Source organism: Neodiprion pinetum, chromosome 2, assembly GCF_021155775.2.
Source record: "Neodiprion pinetum isolate iyNeoPine1 chromosome 2, iyNeoPine1.2, whole genome shotgun sequence".
Lineage (NCBI taxonomy): Eukaryota > Metazoa > Arthropoda > Insecta > Hymenoptera > Diprionidae > Neodiprion > Neodiprion pinetum.
The window spans coordinates 24,439,779-24,458,019 of NC_060233.1; the positions used below are offsets into that span (position 1 = coordinate 24,439,779).

Consider the following 18,241-nt stretch of genomic DNA (forward strand, 5'->3'; position numbering starts at 1 on the left):
CTATGTGCTAGCAAATGACGAAACTTGTGGATAATTGCTAAGAAATCGAAGAGTAAGTCAAAGCAATGTGCACTTGTACCGAATTATAATTTTTCCGTCAGGTTTAAGAGTTCAAATTACCGATACTCAACCTTCCGCTACGCAGCGAGTTCGTGTCATTTTTCCCAATTTTCTCAGAAACTACAAGGGGGCAAATGTCAAAATCGGTAGATAATTGAAAAGAAATCGAGGAGCGAACAAAAGCTATTTCATTTGTACTGAATTGATATTTTTTGTTTCTGATACAATTTCGAATTCACCGCTCGTCTATATGACCTACAGAGCAGACGCTTCACTTTTTTCCAATTTTTTTGATAATTAGGCAGAAGAAAATATTTAAATTGCAAGAGTGCTCATCAAGAATCGAAGAGCGATTGGGAGCGATTGTCACTTGGACCGAATCGCCACTTTTTTGTTTCGGATGCAATTTCAAATTCACCTCTCGTTGACATAACCTAAAAATGAGATATTCCGGGTTTTCCCAGTTTTCTCGAAAACTATGAGAGAGTAAATTACGAGATTCATGAAGCAATTAACAGCGACTCAGGAGCAATTAGTAGCAATTATTCGATTTTCCATATCTTCATCAGTCTAAGCGACATATCAATTTGAATTCGATCACAGTGCGCCTCGCGAAAACCCCCTTGGTGTATTTTTTTTCTCGATTTAGTTAAAAACTATGCGGAAGTAATATAAAAAAAAATTGAATGATCGAATATTTGTTTGAACTTGGCACCATTTCGCGGGCCTCAAGTACCCGAAAGGTGCTTTCGGATTTTCTCGAAAACTGTGTGGAAGCAAGAAATAAAAAATAGAGAGCAATTAAGCTTAATTCGGAAGCAATTTTTAGCGTCAAAATTTTGAAAAATTCGAAGGTCGCAAGCCAACTTCACATAGGTTATTTACTATCAATAATTGCGGTATTGATTATTGATTTTTCGTAATAAATAACACCACTGTGCCGTGAGTACAATTCCTTTTCCTATACTCATCAAAATTGCATGTAGTTCATTGTGTTATTTCACCTTTTACTATTACGATGCCCATCTCAGGTGTGACGTATTTTCGTAAGTGCAATATTCAGATTTCCATGCATAGGCCTTCGTTCCGTGTGCATTGCGGGCATTTGTCATATGTCAACAATACCAACGGATTACCTTATTTGTGTATCTGTGTGTAAAACCAAGCGAGGACAGTATTGATGATTATTATCAAGTATTATAAACAATTTGTAGCGGACAATAAGTCGTCCTGTTGATCCCGTAAGTATGTACATATTTAACAATTGAATAAATTGATAATATTCATAGATTTACTGGGTATTGAGATAATCCCTTATCGGTCCATCAATTATTCTGTCTCTATGTACACAATTAAATTTAATTAATTGTACTTGTTTACAACTGATAACCTATATTCGGCCTGTTCTTTTCCATTTCACAATTAATATGGAGATGGATATTAAAGTCGTTTGAGAATCCATTATTACAACTGATTATTATCGAATACAAAAATATTTTATGAGGCAAAAACTAGCAGCCAAGCGTGCTGACATTGATGAAAATGAGGCATTAAAGCCCAAAAATCGAGAAAATTGATTAATGTCATAGAAAGAGGTAACACTTTTCTACAATTATGGATATAAATTTGTATTGCATAACCCTATTCGATAGAAATTAAGCATGTTTGGCTGCTAATTTTGGCTTCCAGCTTCAGCTTTATGAATATTTTATCCTCCGGTACTAATAAAATATTTGTTTGCATAGTGTTTATAGGTTAACTGCACAGTTGTGTGAGTACGCGGATTCCGTTGCTGTTAAGTCCTTGGTTCCCATGGACCGGAATTATTAAGAGCGGAAGGAGCAGCAGCCAACCAGAATGATAGTTTTTAAATTTCCTGGTAGAAACAGAAACGCTCTGATTCGCGACTGAGCGTTCCGTCACCGTGAATTCCGTGTCATGGAAACGCAGCCTAATGCAACCGAATGTAACATCCGATTGAAACGCTTATATATTTTATTCCTTATTACTGTTCTATATCACTAATCCAGCTAACTCAACTCCAAGTGTGAGAATCCTGTAACCAGATCATTTGAAGAACCGTCTAACTATCCAAAATGCCCCTAGATGGTATGTAACAATAATAATCATTAATACGAGTGTAAAACCATATTACGAGATCCTCGCACTACCCAAAACTATAATATCATCTTTTTGGTACTATAATTGACTAGCCCCATTACATCCAACCATTATATAATACTTGACAATACCATTCGTGAACACCCAGTTTTGAGCCGCACTACAGGCAACTCACGCTACACCATATAGCTTTGGTAGCAGATGAGACTCTACAATACAATATACATATTGCACGTTACAATAGATATATAATCGATATAATATGAAGCTAAACGCATTGCTGAATAATCCATACAACCTGTGACTACACAACCTCCAGAACCGTGAATACAAACCATCTAGCATGAACTATAGAATCCTTTCCGAAACGCCGTATTGTGGGCATCGCACACGTAACGTTTGGAATGCAATGTAGATCTCTAATGTGGAACGTATGGAACCACACAGAACGCCTACAGAGTATATCAGGGACACAACACCGAAACCACTGAATATAAACGAATTCACCGGGTGAGTCTGTATCGGGAAGCAATTGAACATTGATCCAAAAGGTATGATGATGAATACATCATTATAATAACTTTAAACCCTTTAGGTCAATAGCATCTATACCAATTTTGGGAACTAAACATAACAACGTACAAAAAGGTCAACTCTTTACAAAACCAGTAAGAATTCCAAAAAAGTAATCTAAATTGCATACGTAGCAACGCTGAATAACCAGCAACCAACTCGCTAGAATGATCCTCAGAAATCCCCCAAGGTCAATAATTCCAACAAGAAATACTGATTGTAAAAGAGAACTATTCCAAATGCCTGTGCACACACGAATAAATCCTAGAACAACAACCATTAAATATTTAACACCTAATTCTTCTAGCCATCTGGTAATATTGATTCCGATAAGAATTATAAATAAAATAGCTTTGTAAAAATTACAATAATGCAATTTTAGAATTGATATAAATATTAATTACGCAACAATTACATTCAATAGATAAGTCATTGTCTTTCCAGTTAGTTGATGAAACATACAAATATTCAATTACACCTAAGTAAACTAGTTTATTCTAGACTTAAAACGTATTGAAGCCCAGCGACCTTGAGAAAGCCTACGCTACAAAATAAGACTAACACAACATAGTATGAATATCGAAACTCACACACATTCCGACGGCTACACCACTACAACCCTGTAGATCTGCTCTAGCCTTAGGTATTGGAGTCGACAGAAGAAGCATTACTGTACCACAAAAAAACGAGGATTAGAAGAACATATAATAAATAAGGCCTCCACGCGTCATAACGCTCTCTTGGATCGTACCCCCAGACTTGACATCTTGTTCTCGATTCAGTCTCGTGACATAATCCGGTTGCTTTTCTGGATTTAACATTCCTTTCTAACGACTTATAAACATCGATTTTGTATAACGCTCTCTTAGTTTGTGCCACAGGTCCCACCTGTAGACTCCTCCTGTACCTAGTCTTTCGGTACCCAGCATTTGTATATAACGCTACGTTTTCAAAAGCCATTTTAGAAATTCTGAACCACTATTCTTTGTCCCGCAATTAGATATTCCATTTTGTTTAGAACTTAGTTCTGGCCGAACAACCAGCGTTTCTCCATCGTAACTTTTAAATAATTATTATCCAACATTTAGTACACTGTAAACGGTTTATTGAGAGAATAAATACCTTAAAATATGTTTCAAATAATTCTAAATAAAATTAGTTGCATTCAAGCTCCTATTTCCTCTCGCGTTCTGATCGCGACGGAGCTACACCTCAGCGGAAATCGACGTTTCAAAAGTAAGTAATCCCAATTATTAATCACCTATTAGGAATTGATCTTGGTTTATCTGAATCGGCCGATTGAATCGAGTTGCTCAGTCTATTTCAATGCTTAATCGGGATTTGGTGAACCAAAACTACTGATTGTGCGTCTAGCTATATTTTTGTCAACGAACTCCACTGACTAACTTCTGGAAATTTCAGGAATGGCCGCTCGACGTCACACGAATGTGAACCGAACTGACGAAAGAAAGAGAAATATATATTAGGCATGGAGACTAGAGACAGGAGCACGAACTGCGGTTCAGTTGAGTGAACATAAATGTATAGTCACGAGCACGGTCATACATACAGGTCTGGAAACTCTAGTGGTGTGGGCTGAACGCTTATGAAATAGCTTGTTTGGGAAAGAGGTAGAAACAGGTCTATCATCTCTGTCTAACCGTATTATCGGTTCAAATGAATTTGAATAAGATTTTGATGAAACAACCCAGAAAACTAAGCATTCGGCTTTTTCGCTCTTGTAGCCCATTCTACATTTCGGGATAACACATGGCTTTGGCATAGTTCGTCGTCGCACACCACTTATTGTCTTATTACGATTTATGCGATTTTCACCATTTTTACGTACATTCGAAAAATTTGGGAAATTTAGAGGTTGTGTTTGCAAACATTACTTTACGACAGTGCGAACTAGCGGCAGCGTCGAAAAACAAAAAATGCAGCATAAGCGTATTTCCCCCACCACGTAAATTTCGATGAGTTTTAAGACCTGTATGTCAGACCGTGGTCACGAGGCAGCGCCAGTGGGCTCAAACAGCTCCAGTTCGAGCTGGTGTGAGGTGGGAGCGGACCGCGACAAGGCACAATTCACAAAGGCACGAGGGCAAAACTATCCGGACGTCTAGCGCCGTAGCCATGGAGACTGGAGGTAAGGAGGCCGAAATCATATGGGGGTATCGTCGAAAAGTGGATCGTGAAAGCGATGAAAGATCTTGTAGTTCGAGATGTATCCGCAAGCGATACCAGCGCCCGGTTACGAATAGGATACATACGGGAGGATCGACGATTCAAAATCACCGCGCTGACGGAGCCCGCAGTGGTAGCCATATCCGTTCGGACTCCTTTACTCTAGTCTCCATGATTTAGACGATGCCGGCGGCTGGGACGACGCCATAGACGAGCACTCGACCGTAGCCTTTTGCGCCCTCCAGCGCCATCCAGCGCCCAATCTTTAATGACGTATTTCACTTTCCATTTAGCGTAGCAGTTCGTGCTCCTGTCTCTAGTCTCAGTGATATTAGGTCTACTCTGTCTCTCTCACTCTGCATTTTATTGGCTGATTCCCTTTCCTACCGAATCAGCTGTTGATACGTTGAGTAGGAGATTGTTTTCAGACATAAATTGCCCGTCCGGTTTGAATCTTTGGCACTCGTGAGAATAGAAATTTATTAACAATGCCACATAAATGTTGTGTTCCTAGTTGTAAATTGCAGAGTGATGACCCAGAAGGATTCCAAGCTAGTTTTCATAAGTAAACACGACCAACATTATGTATAGAATGATGACAGTTTGAGGTTAATTCACATTGTAGAAAAAAAATTTTACTTTAATTTGTTCCAGATTGCCTAAGGATCAGGATATTCAAAGAAAATGGTTAGAAAGTATAAATAATGCTGAGAATGTAAAATTAGACCCAAAGAAATTTATGTATGTTTGTAGTTTGCACTTCAAACTAGAAGCTTTCTATTACAGTGGTTTATGCAAACTGAAGAGAATTAAAAAAGATCATTATCCAAGTATATTTGACACAGTGAAGAAGCATGCAAGGTATATTTTACATTGGTTACATACTTTCTGTTGATACAAAGAAGTATTCATAAAAAATTAAATGTCAATGTAAGGAATTTTTCTAGAAATCCACCAAACCATCAAGACTGTCAAACGGAACAGCAAAATGATGTACCTGGCAACTCAATCGATTGGAGTGCTAACTTGCAAATCTCACATAATTCATCACATCGTTTAACCACATCTCGACCCAATCCAGTCAGTTCAATTAATGACGAAGAACAACAAGAACCAATAAATGCAGGAGATTCTGAAAGTGGCAATGAATGTCCACAAGCTATGAATTGTATGAAGTAAGTATAAAATTTTTTGTAATTATTATGAAGTTTTATACGATGCATAAAAATACACATATGATCTAAATTATTTTCAGTACCAGTTCCAATGAAAATGTGAATAAACAAACTGAGCCTCTACCAAAATGTTCGAAATGCACACAATATGAATGTGACTCATTCATTATTGGAAAGTAAGTGCTCTGATATGATAGTCAATTAGTAGATGTTTGTAGGATAGTGTATCTGCAGTAACTAAGAAAAGATTTTCAAGATTCTTGCATTTTAACTTAATATCTTCATAGAATTAACATGAATTTCATTGATGTATATTTCTTACATAAAAATTACTTGCCATTTCAGAAATGATGCGACTCTCATCGCAAACACTGTACTAAAGAGGTCAGTAGCTAACATTGACCTTAGTGCAATAAATACTTCGAATAATTTTCTTCTACAACAACTGGTGTTGAAAGCTCAATTAGAGATAAGACAATTACACAAGAAGAATAGGAATCTGAGATTGAAAAATGCTCGTCATTGTAGGAGTAAAAAAAAATTTAAAGACTTTGCTCATAAGTATGACTAACAAGAAGTATATCACATAAAAAGTGTCAAATATTTTGGAAGTAAGTGATTGTATCTTTGTATGTGAAAAGTGATGAAACTTGAAAAATGTCTGTCAAATATGTGGATTTTACTCTGTATACCTACTTTGAAACTGTACATTATTCTATATATTTTTCTTAATATAAACTCTGTAAGTCAACAGAAGTTAAAATCATGTAATTATTCTTAATTTAATTTTCAGTTATACCAAATGAATGAAAACATTTGAATGTTTATTTTCTATTTCAACGAATACTCAAATAGAGTAGGTTTTGGGAAATCTTGCAATAAAAGTCACAAAAGGCATTATTGTACTTGTTTGCGTAAAACTGAACTTGTTCATATACCTCCTGAGAACTTATCTAGTCCATCAAACGATGAAACTAATTTACAATGGAATGCTGAAGGTATTATTAGAAATATGGATTACAATTTGTCAATAAATGAATTTTTATGGTACAGGAACTAATAAGAAATATATTGAAGAGATTGATGAATATTTGACTGGTTTCTTAACCAGATTATTGCTAAAAAGGTACAAATATTACAATTGCCTTGTACTGTTGACACACACAGTTAGTAAATCTACTTTACTACTGAAAAAAGACAGAGATAGTCTATCTCTAGTCAAAGCTTGCGAAGATGTCGTTGAGATTTGTAAAATTGTTAAAAGGAACTTCAGAAGTTTGTACACTTCGACTAGAGGTATTATTATTAAAATATACATGAATAGTTTATTACAAATACCAGATAATCTGCTGCCTTTCAATCATACTTCAAACTCTAAGAAACATAGAGCAGAGTTACTACAGATGATTTTTAAGATTTATTTACGTATAAGAGCTAAGCACCAAAAGAATGAGAAGAGACAATCTAGAAAAAGTATGAGAAGGATCTTAACAATGCCGATTCTGAATAGGAATGAGTGGAATATGATTTATTTAATATTTTATTTACTAATATCCGTTGACTCTAATATGCAGCACGTTTTTAACGAAGCAGAGCTTATAACTAAAGCTTCCCCATTTTCTTATTCTCCTAGTGATAATAATTATATCCCATATTGATATTTAATAGCGTTGAGTAATACTTCAAATAAACGTGAATAAACTATTTTCACTTCACCTATTCAATCATAGTCGTTTGTCTTCAATAGTTGGTATTTATTATAAATCTACATTCTCAGACTTAACAATTTACTGCTAACAATTTGTATCGACTGCGTAAAAACCACTCATCACATTAACCTTCTCAGGACTTGGGCTATGATAATATATGGATAATATATTGTCTCCAATCATTGCCTCCATGCCAATCAACCAATGTAAGATACCCAACCATGACCCAGCCACAGTCTTAGATACAGACCACGGTCTTATAGACCTTGAAACTATACATACAATGCGCATGCGCGAGTTTTATCGGCTGCTCGGGCAGACTGGCCACTCCGAGTTTCAGCTGTCAAACTCTGTTTCTGGCGGCGATGTAGTTCCATAGGTGTTCCATAGGCTTATAAAGATAGACTGAGCGCTCCCATAAGAGGCACAGAGAATTACATACCTATAAAGGACAGAAATATAGCGGGAGTACTGCTCTCTTTTCAATCGGCCTCATGGTGGGAGACAACGGAGCAGTGGAAGTGGAACAGCTATAGATATAGGCGCATAATTTCGCCTCATTCTCCTCTACCGCCTCGATCCCCGCCACAAATATCGTCAGAGAAAGGAGTACTCGCGGCATATTTCTGTCCTTTCAATGTTTGTTCAAGCAGCTAATAAGAGCGCTCACAATCAGTCTATCTTTATAAGTCACATGTGTAGTTCGTACGAACTTTTGAGGTTAGAATCTCAAACAGTCGAGGTAGTGACTCGGAAAGTTGATGCTAATACTCTTTGAAAATTGGCTTTATTCGACTGAAATGAGAAATCTGTTTAAATGATGGGTGCTTGGAAGAAACGCAGCAGGTAGGTGGGAACACTTTATTTGATCACTTTTATTATTTCGTACATTAGAAATAACAATGAAATTTTTTTCCATCAACAGGTGATACAGCCAAAATAATTACATCTCTAATATTCACTGTTATCTGCCTATTCAATTTATCACACGTACAAAGATCATTGCCACTTTCAAGCAACTAAGCAACTCACTCTCTTGTGATTTAAGGCAGTAATATTAAATTTTATCACTTTTGAAAATGAGACATTAAACCGAGCGTTCAAGAAATTTAAATATCTCAATATCTGTAATAGAACTGTGAATCTTTTTTTTCTCGAATATAGTTCAACAAAGTTTACAAATAGTTGACAGTCAATGTATTTTTTCCGATCAATAAGTTATTGCTACTACTATTAAAAAATTTTCAATGATTATCAGAGTTCATTTCACAAATTTTCAATGATGATCGATTAAATAAATGAAAGGAACCTAATACTCAAATTGAAAATTCAAGTAATATTAGATTTATTAAAATGATTTCTGTATTTCATGTTAGTGCGGTTCGAAACAAAGAAAATCTAATCAGAAGCGTAGAACTCAGGAACGTAGATCACATCCTGTGACACAAGTTGAAAATCAACTTTCTCAAAATGCGCCTTAACGTCACAATTAGCTTCAAGGACAATCATGTTTTAGAGTAATGTCATTGACTGATTGGATTCAAGATTGTGTCCCTTGTTCCATCAAAATAACTGAATATCTAATTTTTAATGAAGTTCATGAAGATTTTTTTCCAAATAATTTTCCAATCTCAAAATGAGATTTTTTTTGCTCCAGACTATGCTAACATGAAATGCAGAAATAATTGAGGTAAATGGAGATTCACAAGCTTTCAGTCTTAGCGTAGGACCCTATAAACAGTGTAAAATTGAATTTGGTTTTAAGTTATCGTGCAACTAGCTAGCCAGATGACACCGTCAACTAAAATTAAATTTAAAGACATTTTTAACTGAAGTTATTTAACAATTCTAGATTTAGATTGATTCAGTTTGCCTAGCAAAATTCTACCCTACAATCTAATTGAGGACTTGAAAAACTATTTATCTGAATTTAATGCCAAAGAGAGTAAAAGTAAGCTTCAAAATAAGATACCAAATTAAATGGTATAAAGTTTGAAAAACAATGCTGGTCAATAATAATGCTTGAATTACAATGGTGCGCAGAATGATTCCTCGGTAGAATGGATTGGCAGCAACGGTTAAGTAAAAAACTTATCGCTATTGCCTCGATCAAAGCAAAATGATGAGATATTCAATAATTCAACGTCTCTATCTGACCTTTTCTTTTGCAAAAACGTTATAATAGCGACTAGAAAATTCAAGTGTTATGTTTAAATTTCTTATTGACTTATTCCTATTATTTATGTATATCCCCATTACATTATCGGTATTTTATAAATGAAAAAGAAAATCAACTAAAATAAATCAACGATGCAAACTACTTTAAAAAACAAATAATTTATTTATAGGGGGTACAGTCTATACAAGCTGGGTAATTAGAATTTAAAAATAAAACTGCGTAGTGTTGAATATAAGAAAATAATGTTGATGTCTGTATATTAAATACTTTATACTTATTTTGTACGATTTATTATGCATAGTACTATGTCACTCGTATTATTCCATCTCTTGACTATTGGCATTGCTTCTTCCCACGGTTTAAGAATAATAGGTGGTCCGGCTGCGGCTCGGAGGCTGTGATTATTTTTGCGCAATTCGATACTTCTCTACCAGACAGCTACGGGTCTGTAAGACCAGTGTAAACAATAATGGCGGCATGCAGTGTTCGAAAGAGAGGAGGGTAATTTAAGATTAATCATGAGATGAGCGTGTCATATTTACAAAAATATGAGAAGTTGCAGTCTAAAACATAAAATACGAATATAATATCAAATTATGAAATACATGAAACATATAAAGCAATATAAAATAAATAGAAGTCATAATAAACCTATGAGGTTGAGGTTCATCACATTGACGCAACAAAATAATCGAAAAAAGTTTCAATTTTGAGGAGTCGAACCTTTCAAAAACAGTAAACCACACTACGTAATTTTCGAGGTTGGTTAAAACATTGTGTTTCGCTTATTTTGCAATTCTAACAATATTCGGGTAAAAAAAACTGCTTTTTCCGAGTATCCTATTGCATCAACACTATGAATTTCAAGCTGCTAAACGTTAAGTTTTCATCAACCTAGATAATTTTCTCTCCTCACAGCTCTGCTTCAGAACATCCTGAGAATAAATTTTCGCCCATTGTCGCATTCTCATAGTCATATAGTAGTGCATGATATATGATACAATTTCATCATTGTGTTGTTCGCAAGGAAATGAAAAGCTGTAGTTCTGTATCATATCAGACACAGTAGATTCGTATACAAAGCGATTCTCAGATTCTATGTGCTTACAGCAGTATTTGATCAGAGTTGAAATTTTTTTGGCAAACGTATTGATTCTTTTCTAAAACTATCCCAGTAAGAGCAATTGTATCTCTCCATTTACTGTATAGATCAATTGTTTTGGGAACGGTGAAAAGATATATTTTCCGCACATTCGTCTTGTGACCATCAGTGACAAACACAACTCCTGCTCATATTTAAATAATGTTTCTTTTTATACTTTATAGATATTATGTTATTGATTTGTTTCGAACACTACGTTCCGCCATTAGTGTTTACAATGGTCTTACAGCTCCGTAGCCGTCTGGTGGGCGTGCAACGAATTATGCTAAAATAATCACAAGCCTTAGCATTGTGGGGATAGGGCAGTCGGACCACCTATTATTCGTACACCGTGCTTTTTCCTATTTCATTTCCTGATAATGTTTTTTCCATTTAATGTTTGTTATTATTTTACCGTTACAGTGTGATTCGTTAATTGTGATATTTTTACGTTCAAAACGCAATAATTGAAACATTTGTTTATCCTAGGAGTTTAATTTGTCATCGGTATCCCACTGGCCACAGTAAAGACCACATTAATGTTTCTTCTGTTGTCTTCGCGTGGTTCGAGTGTTAGCGGCTGGGGTTGGAGCACTCGAAGTTTGACCAATGATTATGCGTCCACTGGCAATTTCCTCTTTGTCAGCGGAGTTTTCAATCTGTTTCTGAGCTTCAAAGAAGAACATCACATCTCTAAGCTGCTCTCGTAAATCAGTCATTTCTAATTCCTGAGCTCCTTTGTATTGGTTAAACTCCAATTGTAACTGCTTATGCTTGGTTTGCCACGAGGAAAGATTTGTTTGAAGTGCTTTGCTCAGTTGCTTTTCTTCCGACAGCTCAGAAAGTGCCTGAGTTAACTTCGTACTCGAATGGTGCAGACGTTTTTCCAATGATTGCTTTTCTTTGATTGCGAGACTCAGTTGTTCCTGGAATGCAATGCCAAGTAATACAAAGTAATTTAGCAAAAATATTGCAATGATAACCTATACAAATAACGCGAAAATTCCTGTCTTTTACCTTGAACTTGACATTCTCGTCAGACATTTGACCCAGCTTCTCGCGCAGTTCTGAATTCTCGCTCACTGTGCGTTGCTCCAGTCGGCCGAGTTTTTCCTCAAAGAACTGTCGCTGGCTTTCCAACTGGGATGTGAGTAAATACGTGAATTCTAGTTGAACAGAGTCAACTTTCTCATCTACGGCAGCTCCTTCACTTTTGGCTCCTTCACGACTGCCTTCAACCATTTTACCATCTTTATCCTGCAGCAATCGGTGGACAAAATTATCTCCTACGTAGTCCCAGACGCGATTGTTTCCCAACTGCATTGCATAGCAATGGTGCGTATCTCGGTAATGTTCGAAAGCATGTCCTTGGTGATATCGAGAACAGCCAACGTGGCCGCATATCAGGCAAATCCAAAGAGCATCACTGCACGCACCTAAAAAACGTACAGGCTAATACCCTTTGATAAATTTGTGCAGGAAATATCTGTAGTCGACGTGATAATACAAAGGTTTGAACTAAAAACATCTCTGTGGCACAGGAAAAAATTTAAAAACATTGTATTTGAACTGTAAGCATCTCATTATATTACCAATATTAGAGAAATAACGTTATTCTACAATTTTTTCATTGAAAAATCTATACTGCTTGCCTGATTCTAATGAATTAGTTCATTTTATGAAGTATGCACCGATACTACACAAACCCATCCTATGCAAAATTATTGTACAAACAAGCTCCTTGAATCGCTATGCATTTTATATCATATGCTGGGTAGGTCCAAACTAATTTGTGCTTCAGTAATTTGGTCACCTAATCAGAAATTGCCGTTTAAGTAGATTGCAGCTATCCAGCACTGATATATACGATATCTGGCACTTAGATTTAGCCCTCACATATGGCATTTTGACCGCAACTATCAGGAAGACGCAAGGGCATTCAATGTTTGCCCACTGAAGTCCTTTAGGGATTGCCAGGATTTATTTCGCTTGTTTAATAGTTTTAGCAACCTAGTTGATGCCAAGGGATTAGTGGGGGGATTGAATTCAACCCCCTCAGTTATAAATCACTAAGGGGGGAACACATACTTAGACAGTAAGTAAAATAGGTGAATGTTGGGAATTTTTATTTCAAAAACTATTACCGTATTGTTCCGAATATAAGCAGAGGTATTTTTTTGTTGTTCACAGCACCTACCAAACTCATCCTCGTCTTATACACCTTGAAATACTGTCGCAGAATTAGGAGTTGGCTTATACTGGAACAATTTTGTAATTCGATCAGAATAGTATTTTTTTATGTATACATTCAGGCATGTGTAGAAATTTTTTTGATGATGATTCATTCTAACGAAACATTGTTATTCATGACCGGAGTTAAAGGTGTGCTCTGTGTACAATTTGTGGTTTACAAAATATTTTGAAAACGACACATCCGATTTGCTAAATATTTCCATGAAATGTTTTTGGTTAGTTATCCTTGTTCACATGACGGGATTTTTTTTTTATTGAACTAGTTTTCTCTTAATTGATTGAGAAAGGTCGAAAATTTTGGACAAAAAACGTACATGAACTTGAAAAAAATGTCTAAAAAAAGGCTCTGACACCACGAGAAAAAACTGTCTAAAAACATTTTGTGAAAATGTGAATCTCATGGCTCTAGCCATTTTACAGATATTCTGGGAACCACAAACCATGTCTGCGAGGAACACGTTTTACACCAGCCAGAACAACAACGCTTCGACAGATTTAATCCCCATGAAAAAAATGGTAAATGTGCATATGTATACTAGTAATGGCCACTATGCTAAAAAAAATGCATCGATTAATCGAGTTCAAAAAAATAATCGAATACGACTCGACTGAATCGGTAAAAATTAATAGATTAATCAATTATTTCGTTTTTTTTAAAACGTTGCATTTCAAACCGAAATTTTGTAAATTTCAGTATGTAGTCTTAATAGTAGAAAAGTTTTTTGATAATTTATAATTTCATTCAAAATACTTTTCAATTTTAGCTGAAAATTTTCATTTATCTTCCATTTATTATATCAGATAGGTACTTAGTAAGTAAGACAATGATAATAATTGATACTTTAATCACATAAAATAATATTGTATTCCATTGTTCATGGAAGTAAAATACAATAACCGATTGTGAGGAAAAATAATCGAGTTGGTCGATTAATCTTTTTTTGACAAATAATCGATTATACTAGATTAATCGGGAAAAAATAAACGATTTAATTTTAATTTAATTTAATCGAAAATCGATTTAAAACAGTTTTGGAGATAAAAATTCCCGAAATCCACATATTTCTCATTTTTCTGGCGGTCTATTTCCATGTTCCCCCTTAGGTATGCTGGCATATGACAATTTGCATTTCCTCAATATTGTTTGCACATCTGCCTTTAAATAGTTGGTGCAAAAAGCACCTTTGACTTTCCATTAATCCAGTATGCATTCTATTATTACTAGACCTATTCTGTGCCACTTGTCGTAATTCTGAAGTCTTTCTCTGTTGTTGTGGTAATTTTATGATTTTGCCATCTTTGTAACAGGGTATTAGGGTCCGTGTATAATAACTAATATTTTGTGAGCTCAAAACGCGTTCGAGTAGGAAGTTGGTAGGCTGTCCCATCAAGATAAGCCAGATGAAACGCTTTTTAAACTTTTGATTCGACACATCTTTGACTTGAGTTTACTTTTCACAGATCTTTAATAATTAACTTCTACGTGAAATTCTTGGAAACCATTTCTTACGCACCACATTCCATACAGTGACTGTCAGCTAAGGGTTCCGGAGTCTGTGCGTAGCGACAGACTGGACACGAGGTATCACCCCATTTGACCAAGCAGCTGGAGTGAAAAGCGTGGTTGCATAATATGGTCAAAATTCCATCCACGCTTTCATCCATTCTTTCCAGGCAGACCGGACAAGATGGTAGCTCTGTATGACCTGCGAGTGGCAAACCACCATCTCCTACTTCAACCCGGGAGACGAACACCATGTGACAAACAATTTCAGGTTCTAAAGAATTATATGGAGCTCCGTTAAATGTCTCGTAAAACTCACTTGCTGCCACCTGAAATAATTAATGATATTTGGGCATGATATAATGTCTTGATAAAACCTTTGAATCAAAGAAAAACTTATAACACATAGATCTTGAAAAATGCAAAATTTGTTCAAGGTTAAAACATTGAAGAAATTATTCGTTTTAATGAGAATCATTTTTTTTTAAATTCTACGCAATCAATTTCAAACATCTTTATAAGACTCATGTTTTTCTTTTAATTGCTATAAGTGAAGAAACTGTACTATTTCTGCAAATTGTTTGACCTATTGAGAATTACTTTATAAGTAAGTAGATGTTCTAGCGTTTATCTAGACCCTGAGTTACGCTTTAACTAAGTTACGCCCTACTATTTACGCTTTAATATTGATATAGCACCTTTTAAAATGTTAATATGTCAGAGTATTTTGTACGAATATTTTTTCACTTGAAACTAGTAGTCTAATAAAGACGAAAAATTTGTTATAATGTAGACAAAATAAAGTTCTATCAAATGCAAAATACTAACAGCTGATCGGAACGTCAGCAAAGCCATGTATTGATTGGGACTACCATCTCTGATAATCCTAAAGTGTTGAATGTCCTGGTGACAGGCAGCAGTAAATGTAAGCAGATCATGGCACGTCATTGTTGCTGGTACAGACAAAATACAAATGGTGTGACTTCGTTCTGCTGCCTGATGCATTTCAGTCAACTCGCTGAAAAATTTAAAATTGTTGTCAGCAGGATGCTTCAACTGCTTAGTTTCAGGAGCTGGATGCCGAAAAGGTCTAAAGTCACAGTTTAAACAATGGACAAATATTTTGTTTCACAACCGGACTAGCTTTACAAATATCCCAAAACTTTGAACAAAATTCCTCGAAATGGCAATATATCAATTGTTCTCTATGTTTGTGAATTACTGGAAAATGATCATTAAAAGCAAATGATTTAATGAATACCGTAGATATAGTTTCTTTAAATTGAAATTATAGAATTCGTGTAAATAAGTAGTTTAACTTACTAGTAACTAACTAGTAGTTTATAGAGCTACAAGCTAGACGTTGAAATATTACACATCGAATTATTACAATGTGTGATGAGAGGGAACGAACTACGAATATAGGGATTCATATGAACGAAGATATATGAGAGTAGATTCTCATTGAAACAATTGTACAATTCTATTGACTTACATAAAATCAGGGGAAAGTTTTAAGATGCTAAGGGCATAATCTGAGTTCTTACTCCTCTTTGAACAGGTGTAGAATTCCCTTCGTGACTTCGACAAAAGGATTTCCAGAAATGAAATTTATTTGATCGGGGGATGTTCGTGCCACTGCTCCATCACCTTCAGCAGGCCCAGAAACAGGAGTGGCAGAATTGTGAGCTTCTTCAGAATTTGCTCTGGATGATGAGTTGGATTTTCCTGGCCCACGAGACGAGAGAAGTGGACTCGGACCTTCGACAATGCTCGCATAGCTCTCAACCTTCACATCCTTGGGCTCTCGGCAGCCTCGCATTTTTCTAGCAGCCATTGCACCTTAATATAAAGAGACGTTAGAGATTTTTATATGAAGCCAGAATCGATATTCATAAATAGAGAAGTAGGTCTCGAAAATAATCTGGACTAAAGAAGTGGTTAGAGCTCAGATATCGTGAATTATAGAAGATAATATAGTTTGTTTAATTTTCAATAAGTGAGACGAATGGGAGTGATGTGAAATGAAGATTGAATGTTTTGTTGAACCTAACCTAACATTAAGGATAACTATCATTTAAATATGGGATAACTATTATTGCAAACTCACCAGGACTTTTTTGTGAATCTTGATCTTCAATTTCTATGCGAATCACACAGAGAGATACCAATATTTGAGAAGACATTACACATAATCGAAGGTTTTGCAACCGATGAAAAAAACGTACAGTTCACATCTTTTCCATCCCTTGTCCAACGGATGACAATAACGGTGGCGAATGACGAGATATTGTTCGTTAAACTGTCATGGCCCTCCGCGGTTATTTACTTATTAAATGTTGTTTGCGTTCAGATGTGAACAGTGCAAATGACAACTAAATTCTGTACTTTGCCAAAGCTGACACTATTGGCCATGATTGGCTATCATCGCAAAAGTCAGGCAGGAAGACGGGAGAAGACCATGAGAAGACATAACTCTGTATTTTGCGATGCCAAAGGTGGGACACCTTCTGGTCGGCAGATTGTAGTAGATAGCGCCACTTGCAGCGCTGATATCTTCTGTTGCATTGGAAATTTAATCGCGATACACGCGCGCAAAACTTTTAATATTACTTTCTGAACAAATGAGTACACATTGTTCTACACACAGGTGTTGAACAGGATACGTTAAGAAACGTTTAAGAAATAAAATTCACAGCAGAAAACAAGTTAGTGTTTTTTGACCATGTACGGTAAGTAATGTAATTTGAACTAATGTCTCAATTAACCTCAACAATGCTTGGCACGAGAATCCGTAACTGTACGACTAGCTCACAGGATTGTTTGGAATCTTATAACGCTTTCTTTTAACATCTATCCCGTAGGAGGAACGCTTACGTCGATGGGAAAAGGCTGTATCTCATTCACGTAAATTATTGAGCAAGCTGATACAATAAAATTTTTTGCGCATGTCTAGTGCATTCAAAATTCCAATCCAAGAACCGAAACCAGCGCTGCCACGGTCTTACATACAGGTCTGGCAACGAAGGTAGTGGGGATGGTTCATTTCACGGCCGGTTATTTATCTCACTTTGTGGCCGCCAGGTCAGCGTTGTGATCGAGGGGTGGATAATCAACGCGTGCGCAATGCAACGCCAACATAATAATAATATTATTATTGGCACATTTTCATCCCTATCATCCCTGCCCCACGTTCATCCCTAGATAGCAGTGCCGCGACATGGCTATTTCAAACACTAAAAACCACGGACAGCAAGAGAACCACGCCGCTCTGTAGAAAATTGGCTTCGTTGCCAGGCCTGTATGTAATCTCTGTATGTAAGACCATGAGCGCTGCCA

General features: G+C 36.0%; 2 protein-coding genes and 1 long non-coding RNA gene across 7 annotated transcripts; 2 read left to right on the forward strand and 1 right to left on the reverse strand.

Annotated features, from left to right (window-relative positions):
• The first annotated feature begins 5,266 nt into the window (after positions 1 to 5,266).
• LOC124211017 (uncharacterized) lies at positions 5,267 to 7,764 on the forward strand. 2 transcript variants are annotated; one of them, XM_046609636.2, is made up of 5 exons: positions 5,267 to 5,506; positions 5,596 to 5,802; positions 5,877 to 6,116; positions 6,197 to 6,292; positions 6,462 to 7,764. In XM_046609636.2, exons 1-5 carry the CDS (start codon positions 5,430 to 5,432, stop codon positions 6,685 to 6,687), a joined length of 846 nt encoding a protein of 281 aa, XP_046465592.1. In that variant the 5' UTR covers positions 5,267 to 5,429; the 3' UTR covers positions 6,688 to 7,764. The 2 variants fall into 2 exon arrangements, with proteins under 2 accessions (XP_046465592.1, XP_046465593.1); XM_046609637.2 differs by having other exon boundaries at positions 5,271 to 5,506; positions 5,889 to 6,116; positions 6,462 to 7,759.
• A 340-nt stretch (positions 7,765 to 8,104) lies between these two features.
• LOC124211027 (uncharacterized) lies at positions 8,105 to 15,856 on the forward strand. 3 transcript variants are annotated; one of them, XR_006881357.2, is made up of 5 exons: positions 8,110 to 8,671; positions 11,635 to 11,851; positions 13,336 to 13,416; positions 13,819 to 13,914; positions 14,927 to 15,856. It is a non-coding gene; the product is annotated as an uncharacterized lncRNA (long non-coding RNA). The 3 variants fall into 3 exon arrangements; XR_011176317.1 differs by lacking the exons at positions 13,336 to 13,416; positions 13,819 to 13,914 and having other exon boundaries at positions 8,105 to 8,671; positions 8,751 to 11,851; XR_006881356.2 differs by lacking the exons at positions 13,336 to 13,416; positions 13,819 to 13,914 and having other exon boundaries at positions 8,119 to 8,671.
• LOC124211006 (BRCA1-associated protein) lies at positions 9,483 to 17,356 on the reverse strand. 2 transcript variants are annotated; one of them, XM_046609602.2, is made up of 7 exons: positions 17,131 to 17,355; positions 17,013 to 17,045; positions 16,450 to 16,744; positions 15,731 to 15,920; positions 14,913 to 15,231; positions 12,163 to 12,581; positions 9,483 to 12,071 (listed from the first exon to the last, which is right to left on the reverse strand). In XM_046609602.2, exons 3-7 carry the CDS (start codon positions 16,737 to 16,739, stop codon positions 11,682 to 11,684), a joined length of 1,608 nt encoding a protein of 535 aa, XP_046465558.1. In that variant the 5' UTR covers positions 16,740 to 16,744; positions 17,013 to 17,045; positions 17,131 to 17,355; the 3' UTR covers positions 9,483 to 11,681. The 2 variants fall into 2 exon arrangements, with proteins under 2 accessions (XP_046465558.1, XP_046465557.1); XM_046609601.2 differs by having other exon boundaries at positions 17,013 to 17,356.
• Between the last annotated feature and the right edge of the window lie 885 nt (positions 17,357 to 18,241).

What these genes read in the sequence shown, in the direction of transcription:
- LOC124211017 (XM_046609636.2), top strand. Translation starts at nt 5,430, where the DNA reads ATGCCACATAAATGTTGTGTTCCTAGTTGTAAATTGCAGAGTGATGAC. An exon ending in TTCCAAGCTAGTTTTCATAA is followed by an intron (nt 5,507 to 5,595) that starts GTAAACACGACC and finishes AATTTGTTCCAG; the next exon opens with ATTGCCTAAGGATCAGGATA. An exon ending in CAAGCTATGAATTGTATGAA is followed by an intron (nt 6,117 to 6,196) that starts GTAAGTATAAAA and finishes AATTATTTTCAG; the next exon opens with TACCAGTTCCAATGAAAATG.
- LOC124211006 (XM_046609601.2), bottom strand. Translation starts at nt 17,088, where the DNA reads ATGTCTTCTCAAATATTGGTATCTCTCTGTGTGATTCGCATAGAAATT. An exon ending in CTACACCTGTTCAAAGAGGA is followed by an intron (nt 15,921 to 16,449) that starts GTAAGAACTCAG and finishes TAAATTTTTCAG; the next exon opens with CGAGTTGACTGAAATGCATC. An exon ending in CAGTCACTGTATGGAATGTG is followed by an intron (nt 12,582 to 14,912) that starts GTGCGTAAGAAA and finishes TACGTTTTTTAG; the next exon opens with GTGCGTGCAGTGATGCTCTT.